Here is a 26,762-nt window from a genome sequence, read left to right as displayed (position 1 = left end):
TACTTGAACTTTAGGTATTACATTGACTGGGAACGGGGGAATTTAATTGAAAATTTCTAGAGTAAATTGAAAGCGAACGTTATCAGCGAAAGGATATTTTCATTGAAAATTGAGAGTACGTATGTACCTGGGGTCTCGTATTCCATAAATACTTAGCTAGTTGAATAACTAAATGCTAGAAGCGTAACATTAGTGATTTATAAGAAAAATGAAATTTTGTTCATTTAGCTCCGTTGCGAGCAGGTTGGCGTTGTTTTCTGTTTAAAAACTATCAAAGATGATTTTATTGACATCGTCAGCCTATTTTTGAAGCGGGGTGAAATGAATGAAATTTCATTTTTCCTATAATTCGCTAATGTGACACGTCCCCTTTGTGTATTTTCCTATTCGATCAAACTCATGGGGAGAATTCTCATTGTCGTTTTCTCACAAACGTTAATTTGACAATAGGAAATGATGCCTCTTGGCATTGAAAACACTGATTCTTCGATCATCGAATTATTCGCCTGATTCGCCTAACATCCAAAAATATTTTTTATTGTTCGTCAAACGTTTAAGAGAAAAAAACAGCAACAACCACAACGAAACGAAATATTTAAATTCGATATTTATCTCGGACTGATCAAAGCGCAATTATAAACATTCCTGTCGGTAAACGCTTTTGATTTTTGTTGGTCTTTCGACAACGAAAACAGGAAAACCCACATTCGATCGTCGTATATCTTTTATAATAGGTGTAATAGATAAAAGAGATGGCAAAAACAAACGAAAAAATGGAATGAAGGTTGGTCTATGTTGTTTACGGTTTATTGTTATTGTTTACAACAATTATTTCGCGCAATCCGCACAAATCACATCTCTTATCCGAAATGGTTACGTTGACAATTTAGTCTCATAGATACAGTTAATCAATTTACGTTCAATGTGATTCAATTCACAAAAGTTTATCACCAAAAAAAATACTAATGAGAAACAACATAAATCGTTTTATCAGTCACCTCTGCCTATCTAATTGGATTTTCTAGAAAATAATAACGAGCGAGATAACAATTCGTCGAAATAATACCAGAGCTTCGTGGAAATGATTAATCAAATGCCTTTAAGTAAGTATTTATAGTATCTGATGAAATAAGACGCGAATACTTTTCTGGAATTTCTAGTTTCTGTTGCGTTGTTACGGCTGTTTTCTCTCTCTCAATTGTTTCTTATATGTCGAACAAAGGAAACGATAAATTTTCGAAACTTTAAACGAAAAACGAAATACACAAACCGGGGAAAGGCGTAATTATGGAGAAGAGAAAAAAAGTCACTCAACCAAAACTAACGTATCCCTTTTTGGAACAGGCAGACAAACCATTTATATCCAAACAGTCGGTGTTTTTTACATCGTCTGAAACCTAAGTGCCACATCAACATGGTGTATCATTTATGGTTTGTGTGCTTCTGTTTAATTGTACATGATTTTCAACGTCAATATGATATTTTGTGGTATCGTCGTCACATCCATTCATTAAGAAAAAAAAAATCGAAAAAAAAATTATTTAAATGAAAGCAAACAAACGGATGGTGACGGTCCTTCAGCTACATCAATAATTACGTTAAACGAAACCTTTTACATGCTAACTGGCACGTACACAGAATTTTTCGATTTTTTTTTTGTGTGTGCCTTCTGCCTCTACTCTTAAATGTTACCAGTGGCCATTTGAATTTATAATAAAAGATTCGGAAAAAAGACATGGCCAACGAAAAACGTGAGATTTTTTCAATCGTTTCGGTCTATACACCACTTCACTTTTAAAAGGTCTTTGTTTGAGCAGCAATTTCGTCGAGAAAATGAATTTATAAAAAAATAAATGTTCTCGCCGATTCACACGGACGTGTATAAGTATATATGCTGTCGAGTGTAAAACATGATTCAAAATAGGGGATGATTAAGAGTTGATATTAATAGAAAAGTTGCTCTTTGAATGCGCACCAATACAAAATAACCGAATTTATACCCGAAGGGGTTTGAACAATATGATCACACATTTATAGCGGATAACAAAGGGACACATACAACAAACCAAAAAAATAGTTTCCATTCATGAGTTGCGTTTCAATCCTTCAATTTTGTTTGTGGAAAAAATCGTAAAAATTTCGGTAAATTTATTCGAACTATCAAACTGTACGTACTAGGTAGAATCATCATTAACACAGCGACGCGACACAAAAAAATAAAGTTTTTGTTTCCATCAAGAAAACTGATTCTCTTTTCCCTTCACATCCCCCCTCACAAATTCGTTTTTTTCTGTGTGGAAATTATTATGAAAAACAAGAAAAACTATTGACTCTGTTAACATTGAGTACGTACTTTGTTGATGTTGTTGTTGGTATTCGAAAATCCATTATCCCAATTATGATACAAATGCGTCGAATCCATGTAATTCATTTGATGTTGCATCGTATTACTGTTACGACTGCGGCTACGCCGGATCCCATTGTTGTTGTTGTTGTGATAATGCGAAACGCGATTGTTGTTTAATTGAAATGGTGGACTAAGCGGTGGGCTGAGTTGACTATCGTCCGATCCACTGGAACCTAAACTATTATTTGGTCTGGCCTTCGTTGGTGTACCGACGTTCTTATTCTCTAAGAAATCCATCAATTGCATATCGGTCAGATCTAAGCGACCGACCCGTTCCATAATGAACTCGTCGCTCATCGTTCCGCTGCCGGTCGAGTCCAGATCGCTCGAAGGACTGGATCGACTCTGTGAATCGTACAGCACGCATATCGAACCGTTTTCGCCGATGCGATAGCTCACCTCGGCCGGATCGATCCAGAGCGTCAGCTCGGGTGGTAACATTTTGCGTAGTGTTCGCGGTAGTAGACCGGCATCGCTGCCGGCTTTTTCCACTAGCGGGTCCAGATGGCCGTTGATACGGATGCATCGGTAACCGGATCCTTTGGCGGGCACGTCGGGATACCAGTGGCTGCGGAAGTGCAGCACCAACAGTTGTTGTAGTGAACCTTTGAAGTGTTGCAGTTGATTTTCCGGCAATGAATTTGCATGCTTTACACCTTTATGTACGCGCAACAAATTCATTAGAAAGTCAGCGGCTGAATGGACTTCCAGTCTCATAATTAAGATTTGTCTTTAGCTGGTTTTCTTGAATTTTTGCTACTGTTGCGGTGAATGTATTTTGATGTGACTTTGTACTGTCGTTGGAGCTTGACACAAGCATTTACTTGGTTATCGCGGTTTCAAAAGCAAAAGCGAAAAAAAAACTTTTTTTTTTTTTATTTCACCGATTTAATGCTATTGTATACTCCGCGCTAGACGATTATCTATACACACAACAGGCGAAAATGTTGTAAATGGAATCTTTTGCGTATCACACAAAAACTCGAAGCGGATTCAATTTTTGTTTGTTCACATACACAGGCGGGCTTGTACTTTTTTCCCTTTATCGTCGTAGCTATTATATTGTGGTTAAATATTTAATTAAAATCACTTTTTTATGGTATCCACTGCGTTTATAAATTAATTTAGTTCCAACAAACAAAACACTAATTCTCTTGTTGCACACATCAATCGTTCATATTCCGAACGCTCGCTACTTCTTTTTTTTCGTTCCCAAGACAAAGAACTTTTTACAAAATTCCCGAATGAGGTTACTTTGTGAGCACGAAGTTAATATGGAGAGGAAAAAAAACCTCTATCTTTTTGACCGCACAAAACTCTGTTTTTATGACCGTCACACACAATTTCACCGCTTCAAATGATATGTTAATGAATTACACAAATAATTTGCATCGAATGATTGCAATAAATGGACAATTTTCAGCAGTTAATTGGTCTTTTAAGCAGAAAAAAACTTTTTTTTTCGTTCGTTCTCTTCGCAACACACGGCAACAAAAAACAAATATGGTAAGTTTGCTGGTGTATGGTGTTTTCAACAATCAATATGGCTGCGCTCTGCTATATAGTCCAGTCGACTCATCATCACGAAATGACTGACTCGGTTTCGTATTCCAGCTGTATTGAATATTCACAGAGGTGGGGAGCAGATGGTCTGATATTTTAACTGAAAAACACACCAATACAACTGAACAAAAATTGGAAAAAGAAAAATATAAAAATTTGTGTTATGTGGGCATCGTTTATGTGTGCGTGAATTCGTATATATATACACTACACACACGGATACTCATGTAAAATAATATGCTTAGTCGTGTGATATAATCAACGACAAAGCAGAAAATGATACGACTTTCTTACAACGTCATCCATAAACTTACTATATACGATTCCACTATGCACACATCTACACACCGTCGAATAAAGAACGTTTGGTGTGTTCGTAACTGAAACGCCAGGTCATACAATATTTTTTTTTGCTGTTGTTGTTGTTAATGGCAGAGTAGATTAATGAAAAACTATCCATTTATTGTGTTAGTGTTATTTATTAATCACAAGCAATGATGCCAGCTTTCAATTAAATTTGATATGTGGCAACAGTGCAATCTATTGGGAGTTCATACAAAATTTTATTTACTGATAGAACATGTTCTACGACACGTACTATGAGTTGATCACGAAAGCGGTAGTGCAGTTCCTTCATCAAACTTAAAATAGAACGTTTTGTGTACTAGCAATTTCGGGGGCCAGCTGCCTTCGTAACTTGTTCTTTCAGAGTCCCGGTTCAAACAGAAAGACGAAGAATCAATTATAGTTACGGCTTCATCAGCGTCATCTGTTATCAACAACGACGACAAAAATGAACGAGCGGTTCTGGCTAGTGTTCTCTTTATAGTAAAATGTCATTCGAAACTAATGAAGTAAAAGAGTTTGTATCTAAGACTAGTGGACCTTTCAAACAAAATGAGTAATAGATTCAATGTTTTTGCTGTGATACGCTTTACGTTTGTGCGTAGGAATAAAAAAAGGAAGTACCCGTTGACCTGAAATTATTAACAATATTATGAGTCACTTCAGCTGCACATAGAGCGTCTACGTATTGTCTATGATATTTTAGGATAATAGGAGGTCGAAAATAAGCTCACGAATCAGGAAAAATTGACGGGTAGTCATCTGTTGTTGATAATGACGACAAAAATAATGACAAGCTCTGGGGGCTCTGGGTAATATGGTCCTTTATATAGTAAAACTCATGTTAAAAAATTGAAGTACAAGATGAAATCAACAGATTAAATACTTTTATCGATGGAAGTAATAGACAGACAATAATAATGGTCATATGCTTGCCGTTTGTAACAGGTTAACGTTTCACATAATGATAGATTTTCGATCTAAGTATGTTCACAAGAAACAAAATCTTGTACTTAAATGCATGCATTTTCTTGTAATAAGACAACGGTAGTCACAGCGAATCGCCTATTTTTGTCGTATACCTGATATTAATAGATGAAATAGATCAAGGCTTTAAACTTTGGCCATTTTATTAGATACATGGTAAGGCTACATACCACTACTGACGATTTTGCATAAAAAATGACAACATCATCATCACAGCGACAATCATCACGAATATTTTGTATGAAAATTCGCAATATTACCATTATCATGTGTGGTGTGTCATCCTGTGTATACCAGTATGTTGCCAGATTCGGTTTAGTTTTATTGGCTCTGTTTTTTTTTACTCATAAACGACACATATAGAATACACCTCGAGCAAAGGATATAAATTAAGCCAAAAAAAGGTTTCTATGATTTCTCCATGGAACAGTTAAGTATAAATAGAAACATACGAAAAACTGGAAACTTTTTTTTTTTTTTTAGAATATAATTGCAGAAGCCAAGAATAGCAACTGGTAAATCGGTATTCCTTCCTACATCATTTTATATAATTCATAAAGTCCTCTTTGTTTGTTGTACGTAATAATTTAATTGATTTAGTGAGCAGTGAGCATGAAGGCATACACCGTCCATAATAAACTTTGTTAATGATTTTACACTCGAGTCTGTGGGTACCAATGTTCGACGAGTTTTGAAGGACGAACTAACAAAATATTGTCGACAGCATATCCATTTAAAATAATGGCTTTTTGGTTACATATCGAAATGTTTCCGCAAGTTGGTGTTATAAGAAACGTTACATGGATGTTGAAGAACCAGTTAAACAGTAAAAAAAATCAAATTTAGTAATTTCACATCACCATCATCCAGTTTAAAGAGTTGGGACTTATGTAAAAAAAAACGTTAAGTTTAACAGCTATACGAACTGGCACTCAGCAATAGTGTTATAGCTTTTCTAATTATGAAAATTTATGTTCATTTCTCAGTCTTCCCGCGCACATTAATTTAAAGCAAAGAAAATTTATAATTCGAAATAAATAGAAAACACATTCTCTTTAATCGTGTGGCCTCAATGGAATGGAATGGTTTTTTTTTTTATTTCGTGTGTGTGTGAACAAAATGCATTTTGATTGAGTATCATTATAAAACAGACGATTTAAAAGTTCATGTAAGTTGGTACGATACACATTACAATAATAAATATTATATCGAAATGAGAAAAACAATATTCCAGCTTTTCGTTACCGAAGAAATGGTCTGTGTGTACTGCTAGGGTAACCAGAAAATATAAAATTTTTGTTTTCAAAGTCCATAACCCAACACAAAATATAGTTTTAACTCAAAACCACTAAATCTGTTTTGCAAAATTATTCGTAAAAGGGTTGACGAGGTAGAATTCGAGAGCCTCATTTTATCGCCACTTTGAAGGCTTTTTCATCAACCTGTGCCAACCAAGTCAACTTAAAACTATTTTTGGTGTTACTATATTCGAGAAAATGTAACTTCCAGGTATGGAATTAGGTTTTACAAGGACAAGACTTATTTTTGTTAGATCTACCCTTTCTATGTTCTTTTAGTCTTGAAAGGTTTATCGAGACTTTCCTTTTATTTCATACAATTGTGACCACCAATAAAAAGGTAGAACCAAAATAAGTCTTGTCCGTGTAAAAATGCCCAATTCCATACCTGGTAAGTAAAAGTGAAAACATAAACAGATTTTTCGAAATTTTTTGTTTAATTCTTCGGTGAAGTAGCGTAAAATGACCTCACTCTATCTGTCGCCAAATTATTTTTTTTTCTATTCGAAAAATAGTAAATCTGGCAACACCACAAAAATAGTTCTGATGATCTCCAATACCTTTTCAATCCTTTTACGAATAATTTTCCATTTCGAGCCGAAAACTCGGAATAAAAGTCAAAAGTCACGTTTTTATGTGATTATTGACCTCGGCTTCGCCTCGAATCCACAAAATTCACATGAAAACTGGACATTTCAACATTTTATCCCTTGGTATGACTACAGTGGTTTTGAGTCACAACAATATTTTGTGTGGGGTTTCGTTCTCTGATTTCGAAAATGTTATATTTTCTGACTACCCTACTGTGCTGTCTTTGTGTAAATGATGTTCAATCTCCGTCCGTTTCTAATTTTATATTTACCATATCGTTTTATTGAACAAAAGTCTGATATAAATTAGATGTTTGCTATTTGTCTTGTCGTTATTTTCGTTTCTTTTGATTTACAATTTATAACAGAGCTGCATTCATTTTACCATTTTTCTTCTTCTTCTTTATATAAATGAAATCCATTTATTAAGACCTTATACATCCACATCATGTTAAAATCGTGAATCATTACCATCGTACCCATTGTTTTGGTATAGTATAATAATTCCATTACAAAGACCGGTTAACTTTTTTGCGAGATTTATTTTTTTCTTTTCTTTTTGTTATAAACTCGACTTGTTGTTGAAAAATTGAAATAAATCGAGTAACGAAAATTTAGCACAACGTGATATGAATGTAACATTATGCGAGTTTGAAAGTATAACTAAAAATATGGAAAATTAATACAACAAAATATACGAAGAGATGGTTACTATCACAGTGTAGTCAGGGGAGTTATATTTTAACTTTAAGATCGACAAGAAATTTTAAAAAGTCAAGCTCATTTCATCGATGATTTCCTACATCAAAGAAATTTTCTTTTTCAAACTTTTAAAGCTAAGCTTTTTGTCCGGAGAACCCTATGTTGTATAGTCCTACCCATGCAATTTTTATGTACGAGAAGAAAACGTACTGCTTTCGCGGTCCTTTATTTTCGTGAGACATTGAATGGTAACTGAAATTACACAAAATGTCAGATGTGACTCATGGCACATAAAATCATCTGTTATCGAGAGGGGCACAAAAATGAGCGACGTGCTCTGAATGTGGTTTTATATATACAGCAAAATATACGCAAAAACAAATGAAGTAAAAGACACAAAGTTGCGCTGAAAATATTCGTAGGTCAAAAGAAGTAATAGATTCGAAGTTTAATTAGGTGATGCTTAAATATTCGCCTAGTCGGTTGGCCTGTAGAGGCGCCACCACTTCAATATCACTGTACTATTTTTTTTGTAACAACTTCACATTGATTCATTTCCATGAAATGTCACAGCAGTGAAGTTTGTTCATGAAAAAATAATTCAGTGACAGCAGTCTTTTTATGTAGAAAAGTACTAAATTGTAATAGATTTTACCCTTAGTTTCTAAACTCCATTCTCCTATTAAACAGCGTTTTTTGGTGACGGGGACACGGACGAGCTGAATGAGTCACAACGAAAGGAAATGAGAAAGAAACGGGTGTTTTGAGTGTACGGTATTTTTTAGGTTGTTGGTAAGGTCATTGTGTAGTGCTATCTCGAACTGTCACGTACAATTGATTGATTATAATCCTTCCCAAGTCTCACCTGTACAGCAAAATGAATTTCAATTAAAGACCTTAACGACTAAGATGAACTTCGGTGAATTTTGGATGAATTATCCGGTCTCAAAGTGGTAAAAAGAGTAGCGTCACCTTACACACAAAAATAAAGGGATTTGACGATTTGAGGCGTTAATTTTCACCCGGTTAGACAGTTGTTTGATGAAACAATAGTGACGTGACTCCCTCTCAACGAAAAGGATTACTTCAAATACAAAAAAAACTGCGGTAAGTATTGACCTCCCCGATTCCTGACTAACAGCCATCAACGTCAACCTACTATACACGCTAAAAAGATGTGTTGTTGTGAAAACATGTTTAATTGTAAAAATAAATAACAAAAATTTACAAAGTAGTTTAACGTATAGCGGTTGTAAGACTTGTAAACAACGTATAAATGGGTGTACGTTTCGGAACAGCAACAAAGTATAAATTATTGCTTTTCAATCGAAGGAAAGGCTGCGATGATATCACAACTTTATTTTTTGCACACAAATACGAAACGAATGAGTTGAGTAAATACTAAATGTGTGCATTGGATGCAGTTGATGTCAGTGATACGAAGGGCAATCTTTTAGAAATTACGACCCTAAATGCATGAACCAAAACAAATCAGTATAAGAGATCTAGGGCCCGCATTGTGACAACAAATATATAAAACTAATGGTAGTTTGAAGGTTTGTCAAACAAATCTTCTGCTCAGCGGACACCTTTTTATGATGTAGAATTGTAATTGAATGCTAGCCCTGAATCAGACTATGATCATGTTTCAGACCCATTCTGTCATCATTTTGAAAATACCCAACTCACTTCAGTTTCATTCACCGAATTTTGTTGTTGTTGATTTCACAATATTAATTAACTGAGCCAATTTGTAAGCAAAATGGCATTCGTATGCAGCGAATTACGACATGATCGTAATTTCAGTATCGAATATCGAACTCGACATTGGATTACTACTGTTTGAAATTGAGATTTTGCATGATGGGAGTGAAAAATTTACATGAAAGCCCTTTCCTCTTCAATGTGCAGACAAAATTGCAAGCTAGTGACATGATTTTTTCTGAACTGAGACATTATGTTGTAATATGGCCTCGTTTTGGCAAAAAACCGGACCTTTAATTTGGATGGAATGATGAAAATATTCGAGTAGATTTGACTTTTTAACATATATTGTTCCAGTTCGTTATAACACAATTTGTACCCGCAGCCTTAGCTTTTCGAAACTGTGTCAGCTATTCGAAAACTGTGCTAACCTTTCGAAAACTGTGCTAACCGCTCGAAAACTGTGCTAACTCTTCGAAAACTGTGCTAACTTTTCGAAAACTGTGGTATCTAGTCAGAAATTAACTGTTCGAACTGGAACACACCGTATAGACGACAGCCTGAAAGCAACATTAATCTGTTACAGACGTATGCTTCATTAGTATTGTTATCAGGTCTACTACTTCCATAGATCAAAGTATTTTTATTCGGTTGATTTCAATTCTTGTACTTCATTTTTTTAACATCCATTTTACTATAGACCATTTCACCCAGAGCGTGTCATTATTTTTGTTATGATAACAGATGAATAGCCGTATGTGACAGGTTAATTATTGCATCTGCTAGCTGCTACGCATTTTGTTCAAACGAATTGACACAAAATCTATTACTTCACGGCTTATTTTTTGTAGTCGTCAATGTCGGTAAAAAATGTAAGCAAAGCAAGGACATCATCTTTTGATATTTTTTTGAATTCGCTCTTACACCAGACAATATTCATATTGTGAACGATTTAGCGTCTGCTTTTTGATATATTTACACATTATGATACAATCGTATAGTAATTTCACCACATGCACTGTTTGTATTTTGAAATCTTGGATCAATTCAATTTAAAAGTGGTCAGCGGAGAGCTCTCAACACTGTCTGTCTGTTAGTTAATTGCTAATCAAATGAAAATATTTCAACGGAAAGAAATGTCTCAGTTTTCGTAACAAAAAATAGTTCAATTACATTGCAAGATCATAACGTTGAATGGCCATTAAATGATGAAATCCCTTTTTCTTTTGTCTGCGAATATGTGTGTGGGTATTATGACCGGTTGGGTAATAAAATCCAGTCTCAATCAATCAAAGAAAAACCGAACGGAGGAGAAACTCCTGAACACATGTAAATGGTAAAGGATTTTGCGTAGTTTGCTGCCTGGTATAAATGTAAATTGACTCACACTCAATCAGACACGATACACACCATTAACATCCTTTGTAGACATTCAATCGAACAAATATTATATCGAGCTCTTATTGGTGTCCAATAAAACAAAAACTTACTTGGATGTTAACTGGAACCTTATTGGAATACCAAATCACAATTTGAATACTTAACAGTACATGAACAGGAAAACAAAAGTCTTAAAACAAAGAGATTTTCTTATAAACTACAAAAATGGCTACTCTGTGGAACAGTCTACAAAGTACAACGAGATACTCAACAGCGAAACCATAACACGAGCATACGATAATATGTTACTACCAATGCATCGTATAATGAATGAAAAATCAGCCTTTCTATTTTGAATTACGTTGAACTGGTTTTCAAACACTTAACAGCGACGATATTGCGTTTGTATTTGTTAACAAAATTCAGTTTTTTTATCTGAATGGGAATGAGCCTGACAATCGCATATTGTTGGCTCTGTTCGACAACAAGTCTGCGTAAACTTGTGTGTAGTGCTTATATTGGAAAGTCTGGTTATTGAGGGTGTACAACACGAAAAGCAACTGAATTTTCATGACGTCATTGGTGTTTGTTACGTTACATCATTACGCCGACAAGAGAAGAAAATAAATAATGCGTTCGAATGGAACATGTCTGAGACATGCAATGTACGAACATAAAAAAAACAGACATTTTCACCGGGCGTAGGTAGGGTTGTATGACGCATTTTGTCTTTTCATTTGAATGATTGAGAATGAATCATTGAGTAGAGCAACTTTACATCTGTATCGGACAGAAAGGATATTGATGTGCTTGTTAAAGGCAGTTATTATGATTGGGCGGTGAGTAATTTATCCAGGGCTTCGTTAGGAAGTTAGCTAAACTTTCAAAGACAACTAATCAAATCTGTTACTTGTAAAAACTTTTAATAGAATGATTTCACTCATAAGTAACATAAATCATAGGTTTTATCAAACCCGATCGATATATTTGACAATTTAATTGATACGCTCAAAGTGATAGAAATAGAAAAATACAGGTCGCTGGATATGTTCCACCGAGAAGCACAATCAGATTTCTAATTGTCATTAATTTTCAAGAAGCGTCATGGCTAGCAAACGGTGTAGCAGGACTTCGCCACAATCAGAGAGACTACAACAGCAAATATCAGTTGTGTCAACGTTTTTCAAATAAATTTTTAAATATTTATTCAGACTAAAAGAGGATGTGACCTGACCACACGAGTCAAAGCAACGATTTCCGCACAATTATGCAGTTTATTTTATCTCTTAAGTGCGGCGAATTTTTCTTTTGCGGGCTACCTGCGAAAAATGAATTTTCGCAGCACATGGGAGATTTGCGAGGGGTGAGTCACTTCCATTTAATACCATTTAATCTAAAAGTGACTCACCCCTCGAGATTAAGAACTAACTATTACATGCTTTTGTTTTCCCTAGGGTCGAAAGTGGCCTATTACACACCTAGGGAAAACAAGAAAATTGGTTTAAGTTTCAAAAGCATAAAATAGTATTTTACTATGCTGGTGCATGTAACAAGGCTATTACATGTATAGGCAATAACCTTTACATCACTCGCATAGTAAAACGTCGTACTACACACGGAAAATAAAGTGATATCTCGTATCACGATGAGTAAAAGTACCTCGGGCTGCCGCCCTCGGATACTTTTTCTCATCTGGATACGAGATATCACTTTACTTCCCTTGCATAGTAATGTACTATTACATAACGAAACGAAGCCGAAGTGAATAAACACACGAAAACGAGACTTTACATTTTTATCCCGAGTTATGTAAATTTTACTATGCTGGTGCATGTAATAAGGCTATTACATGTATAGGCAATAACCTTTACATCACTCGCATAGTAAAACGTCGTACTACACACGGAAAATAAAGTGATATCTCGTATCACGATGAGTAAAAGTACCTCGGGCTGCCGCCCTCGGATACTTTTTCTCATCTGGATACGAGATATCACTTTACTTCCCTTGCATAGTAAAATACTATTACATGCTACGGACGTCGAAAGAAGGGCTTGAAACATGAAAAGTACGGTTTCCTAACGTTTGCTAAAATGCTTTTTATAGCGAATGCGAAGCTTCCAGTTCGAGCAGGAGGCGAGCGCTGCAATCGAATTCGCTTAAAAAAGCCCTTTAGCTTTAGTTAGGAACAGCGGTTTTCCTGAACGTCGTGAGAAGTATGCGACGATAAATAAGTGTATGATGCCACCTTCTGCAGCAAAAACTTTTCATGACAGTTCAAACTGCGATAATAGAAGATTATGTAATACCATGTAAATAGCTGATTACATAATCGCTTGTGGAATCGGCCATTTCCATAGTCTCGTCTATATCTGCCTTAACTCCGTTCGTTGAAAACATAAAAATATATTTATTAGGGGAATTTCTTTCATATTTCTTATATATGTATATCATCTTGTAAATAATTAAATTTTACCTCGACGGATTATGGTCAAACGAACTGCTGGTGAGTAGCGAACGATCTCATGAAGCCGGCAACGTAATTAATTTTTTACGTATTTCAAAGTCTTATCGCTCGGCAGATATTGGAGGACGCCAGCTTTTTTGGACAGAAACAATTGAAAAGCTAACTATATTGCCAGGTTCCTGAGATCGTTCGCTACACACTGGCAGTTTGTTTGACGTGGTAAAATTTAATTATTTTCAGGTGACGGGTGTCAATCTTATGCTATTTATACGCAATAGATTGTGGAAATAGCTCTCGTCAATTCCGAATAAATCAGCGACGGCAGTGCGTCTAGTTGGTCTTTTGAGATACTAAATTTAAAAATCGAAATAATTTGTTAAGAAAATTCAAATTTTCGATCACACTGTCCATGAAAATATTGTTTGTGTAAGTGACAGAAGTAACCGACTTGCCGGTTAGACAATCTGCATATTTATAGAATCACTTCAAACCATTTTTAGACGAAAACTAACATAGAAATAAATAACATTCACCATTACGCATAATCAAAATATTGCTTCTATTTTTTTTAAATTAATTAAAAAGATTACTAAAGGAGTAAAGTGTGACGTCATACTCTAACGAGCATTTATTTGTAATATATACACATCGGTAAATCATCAATGACGTCATTGTTTCTTAGTTTATCAGTCTACCAACTTTAAAAATCAAAATAATAATCTTTTCGTGTTGATCGATGAGACTTGAGGTTATGTTTTTACATTGAAATGATCTTCGCAGCAATAGGCCGGTGAGTTAATACCCATACTTTTTACATTGCGTCCATTTGAAATACACCAATTTGTTCTTGTAGACACATTTCTCGGCACGTTAAAAAAAGTTTATCTGGATTTTTATTTGAATTTTTTCTGCATGAAAGCACAAAACAGTATTTCGGTGACATTTTGTTTAAGTTTTCGTTTTTTTGTGTTACGTTGACCCAGGACATTTATTGATTGAAATCTTAGAGTACTTTTGCTAAAGTCAACTCTCGTCGTCATTCCGATTTGTTCATTCTTACAGTTGATGTATTTAATAAAAAAAGATAAAAATAGTTCTTTACGTGAATAGGCAATACAAATACATACATATTCCATACGAGTGAAACGCCATTTACATTAGAGGAATTTCTTTCATTTTATTTATACTCGATACACGCTCGTATCTCCCAAAGTATATAAACATACTGAACGTAATGTAAATCCACAAAAACTCACGGAACCCTTCGGGTGAATATAATTTTTATAACCACCATATCGAGTATAATTGAATGCACCGCAAATGTTTGACAACTCACCTCGACGATTTTGGTCAAACACACTGCCAGTGTGTAGTGCGTGATCTCAGGACTCCGGTAACACAATTAGTTTTTCAATCGGACAAATATCTACCGAGCGATAAGACTTTGAAATTGTGATGTGATTAAAACGTAAAAAAAACTTTTTCCAAAGTCGCTCGGCAGATGTTTGTCCGATTGAAAAACTAATTACGTTGCGGGGTTCCTGAGATCGTTGGCTACACACTGGCAGTTTGTTTGAGGTAAAATTTAATTATTTTAGGTGACGATTTTCAAAGATGAGCAGTTTATATGCAATATATTCAATTATACTGGATATGCTGGATATACCAATGAATGTTCAAACCAGGTATGGTCTGTCCATACAATTTTGATTGAGAGGTGAGTTTCTTTATAGAGTGTTTAAGTGAGAGAGATGCCGAAACGACAACCTATTGTTCCATCTCGGGGTCTGCTGTCAGATTCTTTTGTATTATCGATAACAGCAGACCTTGAGTTGATTTTCCATTTCGCTCTACTTAAACACCGTATATGAAATCGCTATTCCCTCCGCTCCATACAAATTTTGACATTAGACCATACCTGTAGAGAATACTTTCATTGGGATATACTAGCGTATATCGAGTATAAATAAAATAAAAGGAATTCCCCTGTTGATTTAGTACGAAACACGTTGTTTATGTGACGAGGTACATACCGATAAATGCTCTAATCATGGTTGGCTTAGTTGACTGTTGTCAAAATTCAACGTTTGAGACTTTCAACTGTACCGAGCGCCATGCCGTTATTGTGATGAATAAAAAAAATATTTTCGTAAATTGTGTGGTGCAGATAAGTTTATAAATTTTGTGCAGCTCATTTATGTAAATGTGAGATGAAATAATAAAGATGTCGTCGTGCGTGTTGTGTGTGTAATCCAAATTTATTGTTTGGGGTCTCAACTGTACCGAACGCTAATGTAACATACTATGATACTGTACTGATTATATGATTATAATGTTTAATGTGTCGTACCGGTGAATTTCTGTTGAGAACGATTAATTATTTTGAAAAGTTCCGATAAGGGCAAAAATGATTCCAACAGAAGATTTAATTGAAGCAGCGCAGAACAACACTGAAGAAGATTCAATTTATGTCGATATATATCACAGTGCTGAAAGTGGTTTAGATGTTGGCGAAGATGATGCTACAAATGTGCCACAGAGCAACAACAATAGCATTAACAGAATAGATTCATCGAGCACTGACTACAAGGCAAACTTTGAGTTTATCCGAAGAAATAAATTCGAAGTATTTACTGCTATAATAGGACTGGTATTAGCAATTCTCGACTGGTTCTCCGACATTATTCAAGGAACTGCATATTTTTTTAACGATGAATTAGCTAAAGGATTTCTAACACTTGGCACTGTTTTTATCTGTGGTCTTGTTTCACTCGTGATTTTCGAATCAAGAAGGTAAGTAATTTCATTTATAACTACAAGTTGCGTAAGGGAATCAGCTGCAGTCATTCTGCCTTTGATTTTTTTAAAAGTGGTACGTTTTTCGATGTTTTTGTTATTATGGCATATAAACATCAAAGGCAGTCTAATTTGCTGATTTAAATTGTGTTTTCGAGTAGAGGGACAAAGTCCACTTTGTACCAATAAAAGTATTCTAAACCTATAACTCCTTTGACATGTTGGGTATCCTTATAAAGCTATATTAAGTATCTATCAGGACATCCACTGATCTGAACATAAACATTCACCAGGTGCGAAATATCACCTTTTAAAGTTCATCAAAATTTCATATCTTTGACTGACATATTCTTTCTGTTATTTTCGGATCGTAGTTGAGGACATGTAAGATATATGCTTACCTCTTATCTCCTGGACAGTACATGTATAACGAAATCACATGTGAAAACATGTATGTCCATAGCCTGTAAAGGTTTTTTAAAGTAACTTTCTCGTTCGATCAACACATAGTTAGTAACTCGTCATAAAAAGCGGAATTTTTAAGGAAACTTCATAAGCTTGTCCTAGTTATTTATGACATCGAGTGCAAAGTACTCTAGGCTCTAGATCTAGATGTGTAATTGTGTGTGTGTGATGTGTGTGAGGTCGCAGGCCTTGTGTCAAAATACACGTCGTGAGCCTAATAACGTTCTTTGCACCGAGATTCATACAACTAAACCTTTTATGCAACAGTGGCATCTAAAGTTCGCAATTTTCAAACATTATGATGCTGAGTTGCATAATAGTTATTTATGACATCGAGTACGAAGTACTTTATTAGGCTACTATTAACGTCGATTTGTTAACCTGTCTGATCATCCAGCCTTACATCAGAATTCGGGGACACAAATCTTGATAAAAATTTTCTTCTGTGACCATCAGAGACATAAACTTTTTTGATATTAAATTCATTGTTTATCTTTCATATTTTAAGGATGAAAGTAGGACGTACTTTCACATATTCATCAGGCATGCGATGGTGTATGAGCTTTCCTTCTATTCAATCAATCGTACTGTAAGTGACAACGTTACATCAAAATGGTTCCTTTTATCTATCGTAATGATTAAAATAATTATTTATGCGATAATAGGTCAATTAAAGTGGCATTGGTAGCCTTGTACCCAAATCCCTACAGAATGAAGCACCGCGCACGGTAAGAAATGATCTTAGATGTCCACAGATTTCCTTTACAACGATAAGAAATATTTGTTTACAGATTCGTCGATTATAAGAGAGGTTTGCAGAGAGAGGCAACTATTTTCAAGAGAATTGAAACAACACTGGAATCTGCACCGCAGGTTTTGTTACAACTATACCTCATTATAATGGAATTGTCATCTGAAACATTTTCGAAGAAAAGGGATTTTCTGTTAATATTTAAGATAAATGCAGCACTTCTGTCCTTCTTCACCATCTTCACATCCATAGCCAGTGTGTCGGATGCATTGCGTGGTGCCTACATGGAACGGTTTGATGTGAGAATTCCATTAAGTTTAAAACTCTGTCTAAACTTGGCAGCATTTATGAAGTATTTTTTAAGAATCGCAGCTAGCACTTTAGGATATGTCCTGTTAGCCAAAGGCACTCAAGTCATGCTTGTTACAGAGAAGTGGTCAGCGATATTTGCTTCGTTGATCGTCGCTTTCATGATCATTCTTTTGCCACGATTAGCATTTCTGTTTGTCAAATTGAAATTGGAAAATCGGCAGCTAATAGATACACAGCGTCCGACAAAAATCGACGTTATATTGGAAGGTGCTCTGCATTTTTTTGTATCGCTGTTCACTTCCAGTATATTTAAAATACCAACATCACCTGAAAATCCTGGCTCAATTCATCATTCCATGCTGAAGCCAGCGGAAAAATGGTTTAAGATTTACTTGATTGTGGAACCAGTGATACATTTGATGTACTGGTGTCTTCTCACCCATTTCTTTTCACTGTCAAATGAGATTTCACAACTTATAAGTTTTTCAGCCATAATTCTATCATGTAATGCGCTGCATTATTTATTCAAACTGATTCTCCTACCCAGAACTGTGAAAGAGTACAACCATTGTATGAATGATTGGGAATTGGTTTATAATTCTCAAAATACATTGGACTTACTTAGATTTGATGGTCAGTTTTCTACCACTTGCGAACATCTAGAGAGACGTATTCGACATTCTGTGCTATGCCTACAAAATTATGACCAATTACCACAATCTTTCTCTGCTGATATAACCATGAGGAACACTAACTCAGTAGGACATCTTTCGGAAGTTCAGGATTCAGTTAGGACTCACGTCCAGGCAACTGAAGTATCTAGTCTAGTTGACGACAGTTCAGATGAACATCGACTTCCTGTGAATAGACTGCAAGGGGTCTGCCAATTATCAGAAACTATCCACTCACCGAATCCTGATTCACAAAATAGTTCTACTGGAAACCCCATCAGCTTTACAAAATTGCTGGTATTTTACAGTCGTTGGCGAAATCGATTTAATATAAAAATTAACTTTTATCCCAACGAACCTGACGAAACACATTTTGCTGTTGAACTGACTAAATCTCGTCATATTCATTTTCTATTGACTTATACAACTTTGAGAGTGGTGCAATGGATACGGATACTGATAAACAAATCTAAATTTTCAGAACAACATACACACATGTTAGCGTCGCTTGTAAATGCAACCGATGAGCTACTCATTTGTCTGCGGGAACGAGTAACTGAAGATAACTATAATCCACCAAGAATTCCTTTGCCAATTGGGACATACTTAAGTTTCTTCCAGTACGACGAACAAATCGATATTGTCAAGAAAATATTTTATGTTTACCACAACAATGAGATTGATTTTCAATAAACAATAGCAGAAAGAGCGACGCTCCCAAAAATTAATTTTCAAGGAATTGCTCTTGAATCTAATTTCAATGAAATGATGAATTGGGTCGGAAATTCGTTAAATTCGATTTGTTTTTTGGTTCTATTTTCACAAAAGATTTGCTTTAACATAAATAGAACGTAATAGTAGAGTGGCACTTTTAGTTATTTTTAGTAGTGTAAAAAACACTAACTGCATTTTTCCAAGGTCGGCGGATCAAAAAGGTTTAAAAATAATAATAAAATCAGCCGTTCCATGTTAGCAAACCATTTCTTTGTACACTAACAACGCACTTCAAGCATTAGAGTTACTCAAACTCAAAATAGAGTACTGAAACTCCGAGGGGTAATCACTGATTTACTAGCTCAGTAAATCACGGTAAATCACAGTAAATCAAGTAAATCAAAAATGAAGTTTCTACTAAATTTGAATCTATTTACTTCAATTTGTATTAGTTCATGAAATTTATCCTATATGTTTACGGCCACGATACTTCGAAATGTAATCCAGTGACAATTAAAAATTTTTCAAAAATTTTTCAAAATTTTTTGTGATTTACCGTGATTTACTTGATTTACTGATTTACTAGTGATTACCCCCTTGTGAAACTCGACAGTGTATCGAGCAATTTTTTACACTGTAAAAGAATCTGCAACATTGTGTTCATACAAAATAGTACAATATTTGGCAGCTGTCATTATATGCCCTTTTGCTTGAAGTGCTTTGACACTTAACATTATTTTCAACAAAGATTGTGCCAAAAATATAAAATTTATCGAAACATGCGACATTTATTGCAAATCATCACAGAAAATTAAACATTAACGGTGTTAACGATGTTAATGTAAGTATACACCAGATGCGCGATATACGACTCTTCTACTACCGTTAATGTTCAACTTTCTGTGATAATTCCCGCAAAAAGAGTTTCTATTACAGCAGAGAGTAATCACCAGCTCCACAACACTTAAGTGTCAAATTTGAGTCCACCGCAAGGCCACGGTTAGAAACCTATGCCAAATGATTACCTTACTCGATACGAATAGTATTTGTTCTGCGACTTAACCTCTGTAGGTAAATGGTTAGAGAACTGAACGTACAGGTTAAGGTTAATATTTGTGACGGGTACACAGGAATGATGAAACTGGTAATAACAAGATTTGTAGCTAGTCCGATCACTTGGTCAAGCGACGGTGATTGTTGTTAGTATATAAGTATACTGCACTGCATACCGAGTAGCAACCCAGCGCTTTCTTAGTAATAAGAATTGTGAGTGTAAGAGAGAAAACCAAGTTGTATCTCCATTGTCAGTGTTTTCACATTCGAACTCTCTCTGGGAATGTCCACAGAGATCAGCTCGGATGTTGCAAGGTCAAGGTCAAGGTAGCTATGAAGTGAGAGGACTTGCCAACATTGTCAATCAGTGACAGATCACTTCGATTAAAACTCCGGTGAGTATTGAGACGGAAAGAAGCCATCAACATAGGTGGGAAGCTCTGACCAGCTGCAATTCAAAGGAATCCCTGCTGGGCTTTCGAGTCACGCTTCGTACTCTGCTCGATATTCTCAGATAAACAATTGGAGCTCGATTTAGCTGCCTTTCTTTCTTTTATTATGAGCAAAAAAGGGCTGACCAGAGCAAGTGTAAGTTTTTGATCATTTAAACGAGAAAATCACATTGCGTTGGGGCCAACGAGGAACTTAAATTCCAAGCTTCTTTAAAAAATCAAACTAACTCTCAAGGCAAGTGTGTTGTGGAAACGATCGCATGTATTGCAAAAGAACAAGAGATGAATCAAACAAATTCGTAACGTAGCCACAATTCATTTTATTCAGTTTTCGTCGCTCGTCCCAACGTTTTCGGCATTTTCTTATTCGTCGAATCTTCCAACTCTTTCGGCTTGTAGTAATGCGGTGCCACCTCAAGCAACCATTTACTTTCGATTTCAATGACTTGTCGCATATATTCCTTGGTTGTGAAAACCAATTCATGGTACAGCACCCATCTGGGCAGCTCTTCGAACAGTGACGAATTCGGATGGATCATCACGTTCTGATTGTGTTTGATTGTTTTGTAATTGCCACCCTTGGACAGTCTGGCTATGTGGTAGAAATAACCGGATGTAACGGCCTTTCGTATCGGTATCGTTTCGGGCAAAGAGGAAACCATATCAATTTCGACTCTCTGCATTAATCCGGCCAATTGTTCACGGACATCACGAGCACGTTTCATCGATCTGTGAAAAAAGACGAAATTCAAATTGTGTGTGTGAGTGTGAGCGCCTAACAACTCCTTCTTCTGTATGACTCACCTATATTGGATGAAGTTTTCATAGCACCATTGTGTGCTAAAGTCCGTTTCGGCCCATTGATTGTACACTTGCAACAAACTGAGGTGATCGCCGTGCATATGATTGAAATTCTTCCGTGCCGTGTCCGCATGTATAATCTTGTCCTTCGGCCGGTAAAATATTGACGAATTAACCGACAACATTGCGGCTATTGTCACCACTTCCTCCGAACATTTGTACTTCTCACTGGCCAGCAACATTTTCCCAAGCATTGGATCCACTGGAAATTCTGCCATCCGACGGCCCAGTTTTGTCAGCTCACCGTGATGATTTAGCGCACCCAATGCGTACAACTGTTCCAGTGCCAACACCAATGTCTCATGAGGCGGCGGATCCAGAAAATCAAAATGCAGCAAATCGTTGATGCCTAGTGCTTTTAACATCAGCACCGCATTGCCCAAATTGATACGCTGAATTTCAGGTACGGTGTTCTCTTCCAGCTCTTGCTTGTAAGCCCAGGCCGTGTACAATCGAAAACATTTTCCCGGCGCGGTACGACCGGCTCTTCCAGCTCGTTGATTAGCTGAAGCTTTTGATATGGGAACGACCATCAACGATTCCATGCCAGTTCTTGAACTGAAGTTGTTCTGCTTCGCGAAACCGGGATCGATGACGTCTGGAATGGAACGACGGACGTTGAAAACAATTCAATTCAGGTACGGTGTCTACTCACAGATAATGTTGTCAATTGTCACAGATGTTTCGGCTATGTTGGTGGCGAGGACCACTTTTCTCGCATTAGGAGGTGTCGGTTCGAATATTTTTGCCTGCATGTCACTGGGCAGATTAGCATACACTGGCAGTATAAGCAGTTCCCTCAATTTGCTGCCCAATCGCTTCACTCTGTCTTGTAGCATTTCGTGGCATGTTTCGATTTCATCCTGACCAGTTAGAAAAACTAGAATATCGCCCAGTGGCTGCGTTGCGTGTATCTGAAGAATGGATACAACGCAGGCGTCAATGTAGTCAGCTTCGGGAGCCTTCGTGTAGTAGATGTGGACCTGTTAAGCGTTAAAATTTCCTTATATAAAACTGACTTTGCTACAGCTGTTCGAACACAAACTCACCGGAAATCGACGACCAGGAATTTTGAATGTTGGCGCATCATCGAAGAATTCAGAGAATTTTTCTGCATCCAAAGTCGCACTAGATATCAACAATTTCAATTCCGGTCTGAAACGAGCAATGTCCTTCACCAAACCGAACAGAATGTCTGTGTGGAGTGTACGTTCGTGAGCCTCATCGATGATCATCACGCTGTACGATTCCAAATCCGGTTCGGACAGGAACTCTCGATGCAGAGTACCGTCTGTCATGTACTTGATTACCGTTCTCTCGGACGTACAATCTTCGAACCGAATGCTGTAGCCCACTTCATTTCCAAGTTTCACTCCCATTTCTTGCGCAACGCGAGCAGCCACCGACATGGCTGCAACTCGCCTGGGCTGGGTACATCCAATTTTCTTTCCACCCTCAGTGAAACCCGCTTCGTGCAGATATTGCGGTATTTGTGTTGTCTTTCCAGAACCCGTCTCACCTTGGATGATTAAAATCTGGCGACGAGAAGAAAAAACCATAAAAAAGTCTTCGAATGACAGCAGAGAATCACTTTACCTGATGCTCTCGAATAGCCGCAATCAGATCGTCCCTGAACGGAAACACCGGCAACGATTTCTTCGTCTCCTCAATGTCCATTTTCTTTCGCTCGGTCTCGGAAATTTCCGCCTTTTTGTCTTTTTTGGTGCCTTCCAGTGTTAGAGCCTGAATAAATTCAATTTGATCTTCCAACAGCAGTTCGTACTCTTCGTTCTTGGACGCATCTTTTGCACCAAATTTGAACACTGCCGACGCCAACTGTTCAGCTTCCCATTTTTTCTGTTCGGAATTCGGTTGCTTTTCACGCTCATCCACCTCATAGTATTCCTCTGCAAGGGGAAGCGGTTAATGTTTATGTGTCGATTGAGCTTGGTGTCAGGTAAGTAGTAGTGGTGCCTTCACAGCAAATTCGTACCTTTTTCTCCTTTCTTTATGTCCTGAGGCATTTTGTACCTCTGAACGCGTTCCAGTTCCCTCGCCCTTTCATGCTCTTTTGCTATCTGAAGCAGTTGCTTTTTATGTTCCCTATCCTTCTTCTCCCGTTCAGTGAGCCTAGTAGTAAGGGTAAACATTAAAATCACGCTTGTTGGTCACACAGACGCTTCCGAATAATCTTCTTCTTCTTCCGAATACTCACACGCTATTATCGAACAGATATTCATCATCCATGATATCAGCTTCAAGTTCGGCCACCTTATCATCCTTACGTTTCTCCAAATATTTCCGGCGTGATTGGATTCGAAGATGTGGCAAGACCTTCTGTCGATCTTCCAGTTCCAATTTGAGTCGCTTGGCCGCTTCTTCGTAGCCCTTTTTTTCGGATGATTCGACCAATTTTCTGGTTTTGCCTTCATCTTTCTTCTGTAAACGATTGGCAAACTCGTCTCGTTCTTTCAAATCACGCTTACGCTCTTCCTCCGCACTATCAACACTTCCGTCGCTCTCATCGCTGGACGGGGTGTTGTATCTCCTACGACGAGACTTATTGCCGCTACTCATTTTTGTTTTGATTTTTTGTTGACTATTTTGGTTGTGTTTACAACATCTGACTTTTTCAATTCGTTGCGTAGAGAATCAGAGCACACAAATAATCCGAGATGGTTGGAATTGTTTATTCACGAGGTTGTTATTGTTGGTGGATTTGTTGATATTTGGGGAAAAGAATTTAAGCTCCAAACGTCTTGGAAACGCTTATGAGGTTAGAGGTTAACAATGAAGTGAAACGTCATTCTTTGACATTATTGACATTATAGTCAACGGTTAAGAATGGCGCAATCGATTTAAAATGTGGAGAGTTTATACCTACGACGATTGGCCTCATGAGAATAAGTAATTTGATTTCAACAACAATGATGCAATTAGAACTCTCATAATTTTTTCAATTGATTTTTTACTGATTTTTACTAGATTTCTATGTTAGAAAAGCCGAAAACATCTTTCTAACAAATTTAAAACAAAAGATGACGATATTGATCTCATCGGTTTGCGAAACTGATAACAGCACAGCTCAGTGCAGTAGATTACTTTGACGATTTTATGTGCAAACTAATCATAGCCAACATCGCAAAAGCGGAAAATTATTTAAATTCCTGCAAATCCAGCAACAAATTTTAGACATTTTTTCGAGCTTTTCAACGCTTTTACTTCACTTCATTTTACGGTCACTAAAAGTGTTTAATTCCTAAAAAATGTTTCAAAAACTTCCCCTCTTTGCGAAGGTGGTGTTTAGTTTACACACAATCAACCGAAGAGATCGACCCCTCCCGAGCTGGGGCCCAATAAGTGCTTTACGGTTTTTCGAAGATATTTTCAGTAATTTAAGCGCTATACTCGTAAATGATACATCAAATAAAAGGTATTTACAATACCGATCGACAAAAAAAAAGTTTATGGAAATCAGATGACCGACTCGTGAGTTAGACCCCTTGGTGTGAACCAGGCACAGGGCGGCAAGCAGTTTTTGCTTGTAGGTCGGCCACATTTGAACATATTTCGTCTGTTTTTGCTTTATTAGATAGGTATTGACCGTGCCAATCAGGGAAAAAAAAGTTTAAGAGATTATGTTCTCCGGAGCGTGAGCTAGTCTCTTGGAGTGAGCTCTTATCTGGCTACTCGGCCGTACATTGAACGTGGAGTAATTTGTCAATATCTCGAGTAAATTTTGACCGAATTTCATGATTTTTTTTTTGTTTGAAAGGTATTAACGAATGTAAAGCATCGGTATTATTTCCGGTGGCCTAACAAAATGGCTGCCGGCGGCCATATTGGATTTTATTAAAAGTGATGTATCTTGGGAAAAATGGTACTAAGAAAGTTTCTGTTAACATAGAAGTAATTGGTTATGTGTGTGGGGTGTTTCAGGCATTACAGATATAGACCAATATTGAGCTATATACAGGCATATATAGCTATATAATAGCATATATTATGTGTAATGTTTATTTATAGGAAAATATAGGTAAATATAGCGGAATATAGCTGTTTAAATAGGAATTTATGAAAGTTGACTTCGTACGGTGCTGTTTATATTGCCTCCGGCAATTTATTTGTATATCATAACAAGGCAAAGAGTGGATAATGTAAGTGATTTTAAAGGGCGAATAGTTTTTCAGTAGAGTAGAGAATGAAGTAAGAGAAATAAAGAGTTTCACATTAAAGGCGAGATTACAGGCTTTTGATACGAATTGGTGCTTCGTACGGGTCGGCGTTAGCTAGGTTTTATCCTTCTTGGCATTTAAATGCGAAGTAACGAAGCCTGATAATTACTCCTGAAGACTGGATGTTTGGAGTATTTTGCAATTCAAAAACATTGTCTCACCACGGAGAATCTTTCTTGAAATTTTCCTTTTTTGAGGCTCACAGATTAGACATTATAAATAAATATTTTGTCGCTAGCTTTGTAGAATATGACAAGAGCTATCCAACGCATACGACAAAATCTATTAATCTATGACTCATGAAAACGCTCCGACGGGTGATTGAGTTAAATTTACACTTTTTCATGTGTCGGGGCCGAAAATAAGCAAATTTTCATATTTTTCTCGGGTTTTCTTCGATGAGGAATAAATTAAGAGAAGAGGGTAGAAATTGATCTACCGAATAGGTTCCATGAGCCTACACTGTAATTTCTTTCACATATCCAGTGGAGGCCATGTACAATTGTACACATAGCAAGATAGATTTGTCAGGTCTGCTCAACAAGAATACATATCGGAAAACACCACTGGACACCAATAGCGGCAACACATTCACTTCACTGTAGGTCTCTTAATGACAAATTCACTGTTTAGGAATGGCTAATGGTGGTTTCGATACAAATGGATGTCAGTTCTATATTACGATAATGACAGCACCGTGGCTAAATGTAAATGGTAAGCACACGATTTTCGGTAAAGTGGTTCGCGGTTATGGTAACGTACATATACACAAAATGGCGAAGTTTTCGTTTTCGTTTTTCGTTTATTTGCAATTACCGGGGTAAATGGTTTTTCGTGTAGATAAAAACGGACATGGACGGGTAAGACAATTGAAATTTTGAGTTGTGGCATCGAGCCAATCGATTCGCCGTACAAAATATCAGATGAAGATGAAGCCTATGGGTATGGGTACTTATGCTAATAGACCGAGAGCCCGCCTGCATATCAGTCGATCATAATCCACGCGCTC

General features: G+C 36.6%; 4 protein-coding genes across 5 annotated transcripts in view; 1 reads left to right on the top strand and 3 right to left on the bottom strand.

Moving 5' to 3' along the window:
* LOC119078441 (inositol-pentakisphosphate 2-kinase) overlaps positions 1 to 11,256 on the bottom strand; it is a 63,485-nt gene extending 52,229 nt beyond the window's left edge. Inside the window, exon 1 of the mRNA XM_037185963.1 lies at positions 11,087 to 11,256. The gene's annotated coding sequence lies outside the window, so the exon portion shown is untranslated. The remainder of the gene's footprint in view (positions 1 to 11,086) is intronic.
* LOC119078624 (probable serine/threonine-protein kinase tsuA) lies at positions 2,336 to 3,124 on the bottom strand. The gene has a single exon (XM_037186221.1). It carries the CDS (start codon positions 3,122 to 3,124, stop codon positions 2,336 to 2,338), a length of 789 nt encoding a protein of 262 aa, XP_037042116.1.
* Positions 11,257 to 15,543: 4,287 nt separating the features above from the next.
* Positions 15,544 to 19,486, top strand: LOC119078440. Of its 2 annotated transcripts, XM_037185962.1 has the most exons (5): positions 15,544 to 16,236; positions 17,213 to 17,293; positions 17,370 to 17,432; positions 17,496 to 17,754; positions 18,920 to 19,005. In XM_037185962.1, the coding sequence occupies exons 1-5, from the start codon at positions 15,851 to 15,853 to the stop codon at positions 18,938 to 18,940; spliced, it is 810 nt and encodes a 269-aa protein (XP_037041857.1). In that variant the 5' UTR covers positions 15,544 to 15,850; the 3' UTR covers positions 18,941 to 19,005. The 2 variants fall into 2 exon arrangements, with proteins under 2 accessions (XP_037041857.1, XP_037041856.1); XM_037185961.1 differs by having other exon boundaries at positions 17,496 to 19,486.
* A 1,471-nt stretch (positions 19,487 to 20,957) lies between these two features.
* Positions 20,958 to 24,296, bottom strand: LOC119078438 (pre-mRNA-splicing factor ATP-dependent RNA helicase DHX16). Its single transcript, XM_037185959.1, has 7 exons — positions 23,734 to 24,296; positions 23,512 to 23,648; positions 23,115 to 23,425; positions 22,568 to 23,053; positions 22,174 to 22,501; positions 21,462 to 22,116; positions 20,958 to 21,386 (listed from the first exon to the last, which is right to left on the bottom strand). The coding sequence occupies exons 1-7, from the start codon at positions 24,093 to 24,095 to the stop codon at positions 20,978 to 20,980; spliced, it is 2,688 nt and encodes an 895-aa protein (XP_037041854.1). The 5' UTR covers positions 24,096 to 24,296; the 3' UTR covers positions 20,958 to 20,977.
* Between the last annotated feature and the right edge of the window lie 2,466 nt (positions 24,297 to 26,762).

This window comes from Bradysia coprophila, unplaced genomic scaffold (assembly GCF_014529535.1).
Source record: "Bradysia coprophila strain Holo2 unplaced genomic scaffold, BU_Bcop_v1 contig_297, whole genome shotgun sequence".
NCBI classification, from domain to species: Eukaryota; Metazoa; Arthropoda; class Insecta; order Diptera; family Sciaridae; genus Bradysia; species Bradysia coprophila.
Note: the sequence above shows the minus strand (reverse complement) of the source record. Positions and strands in the feature narration are given on the sequence as shown.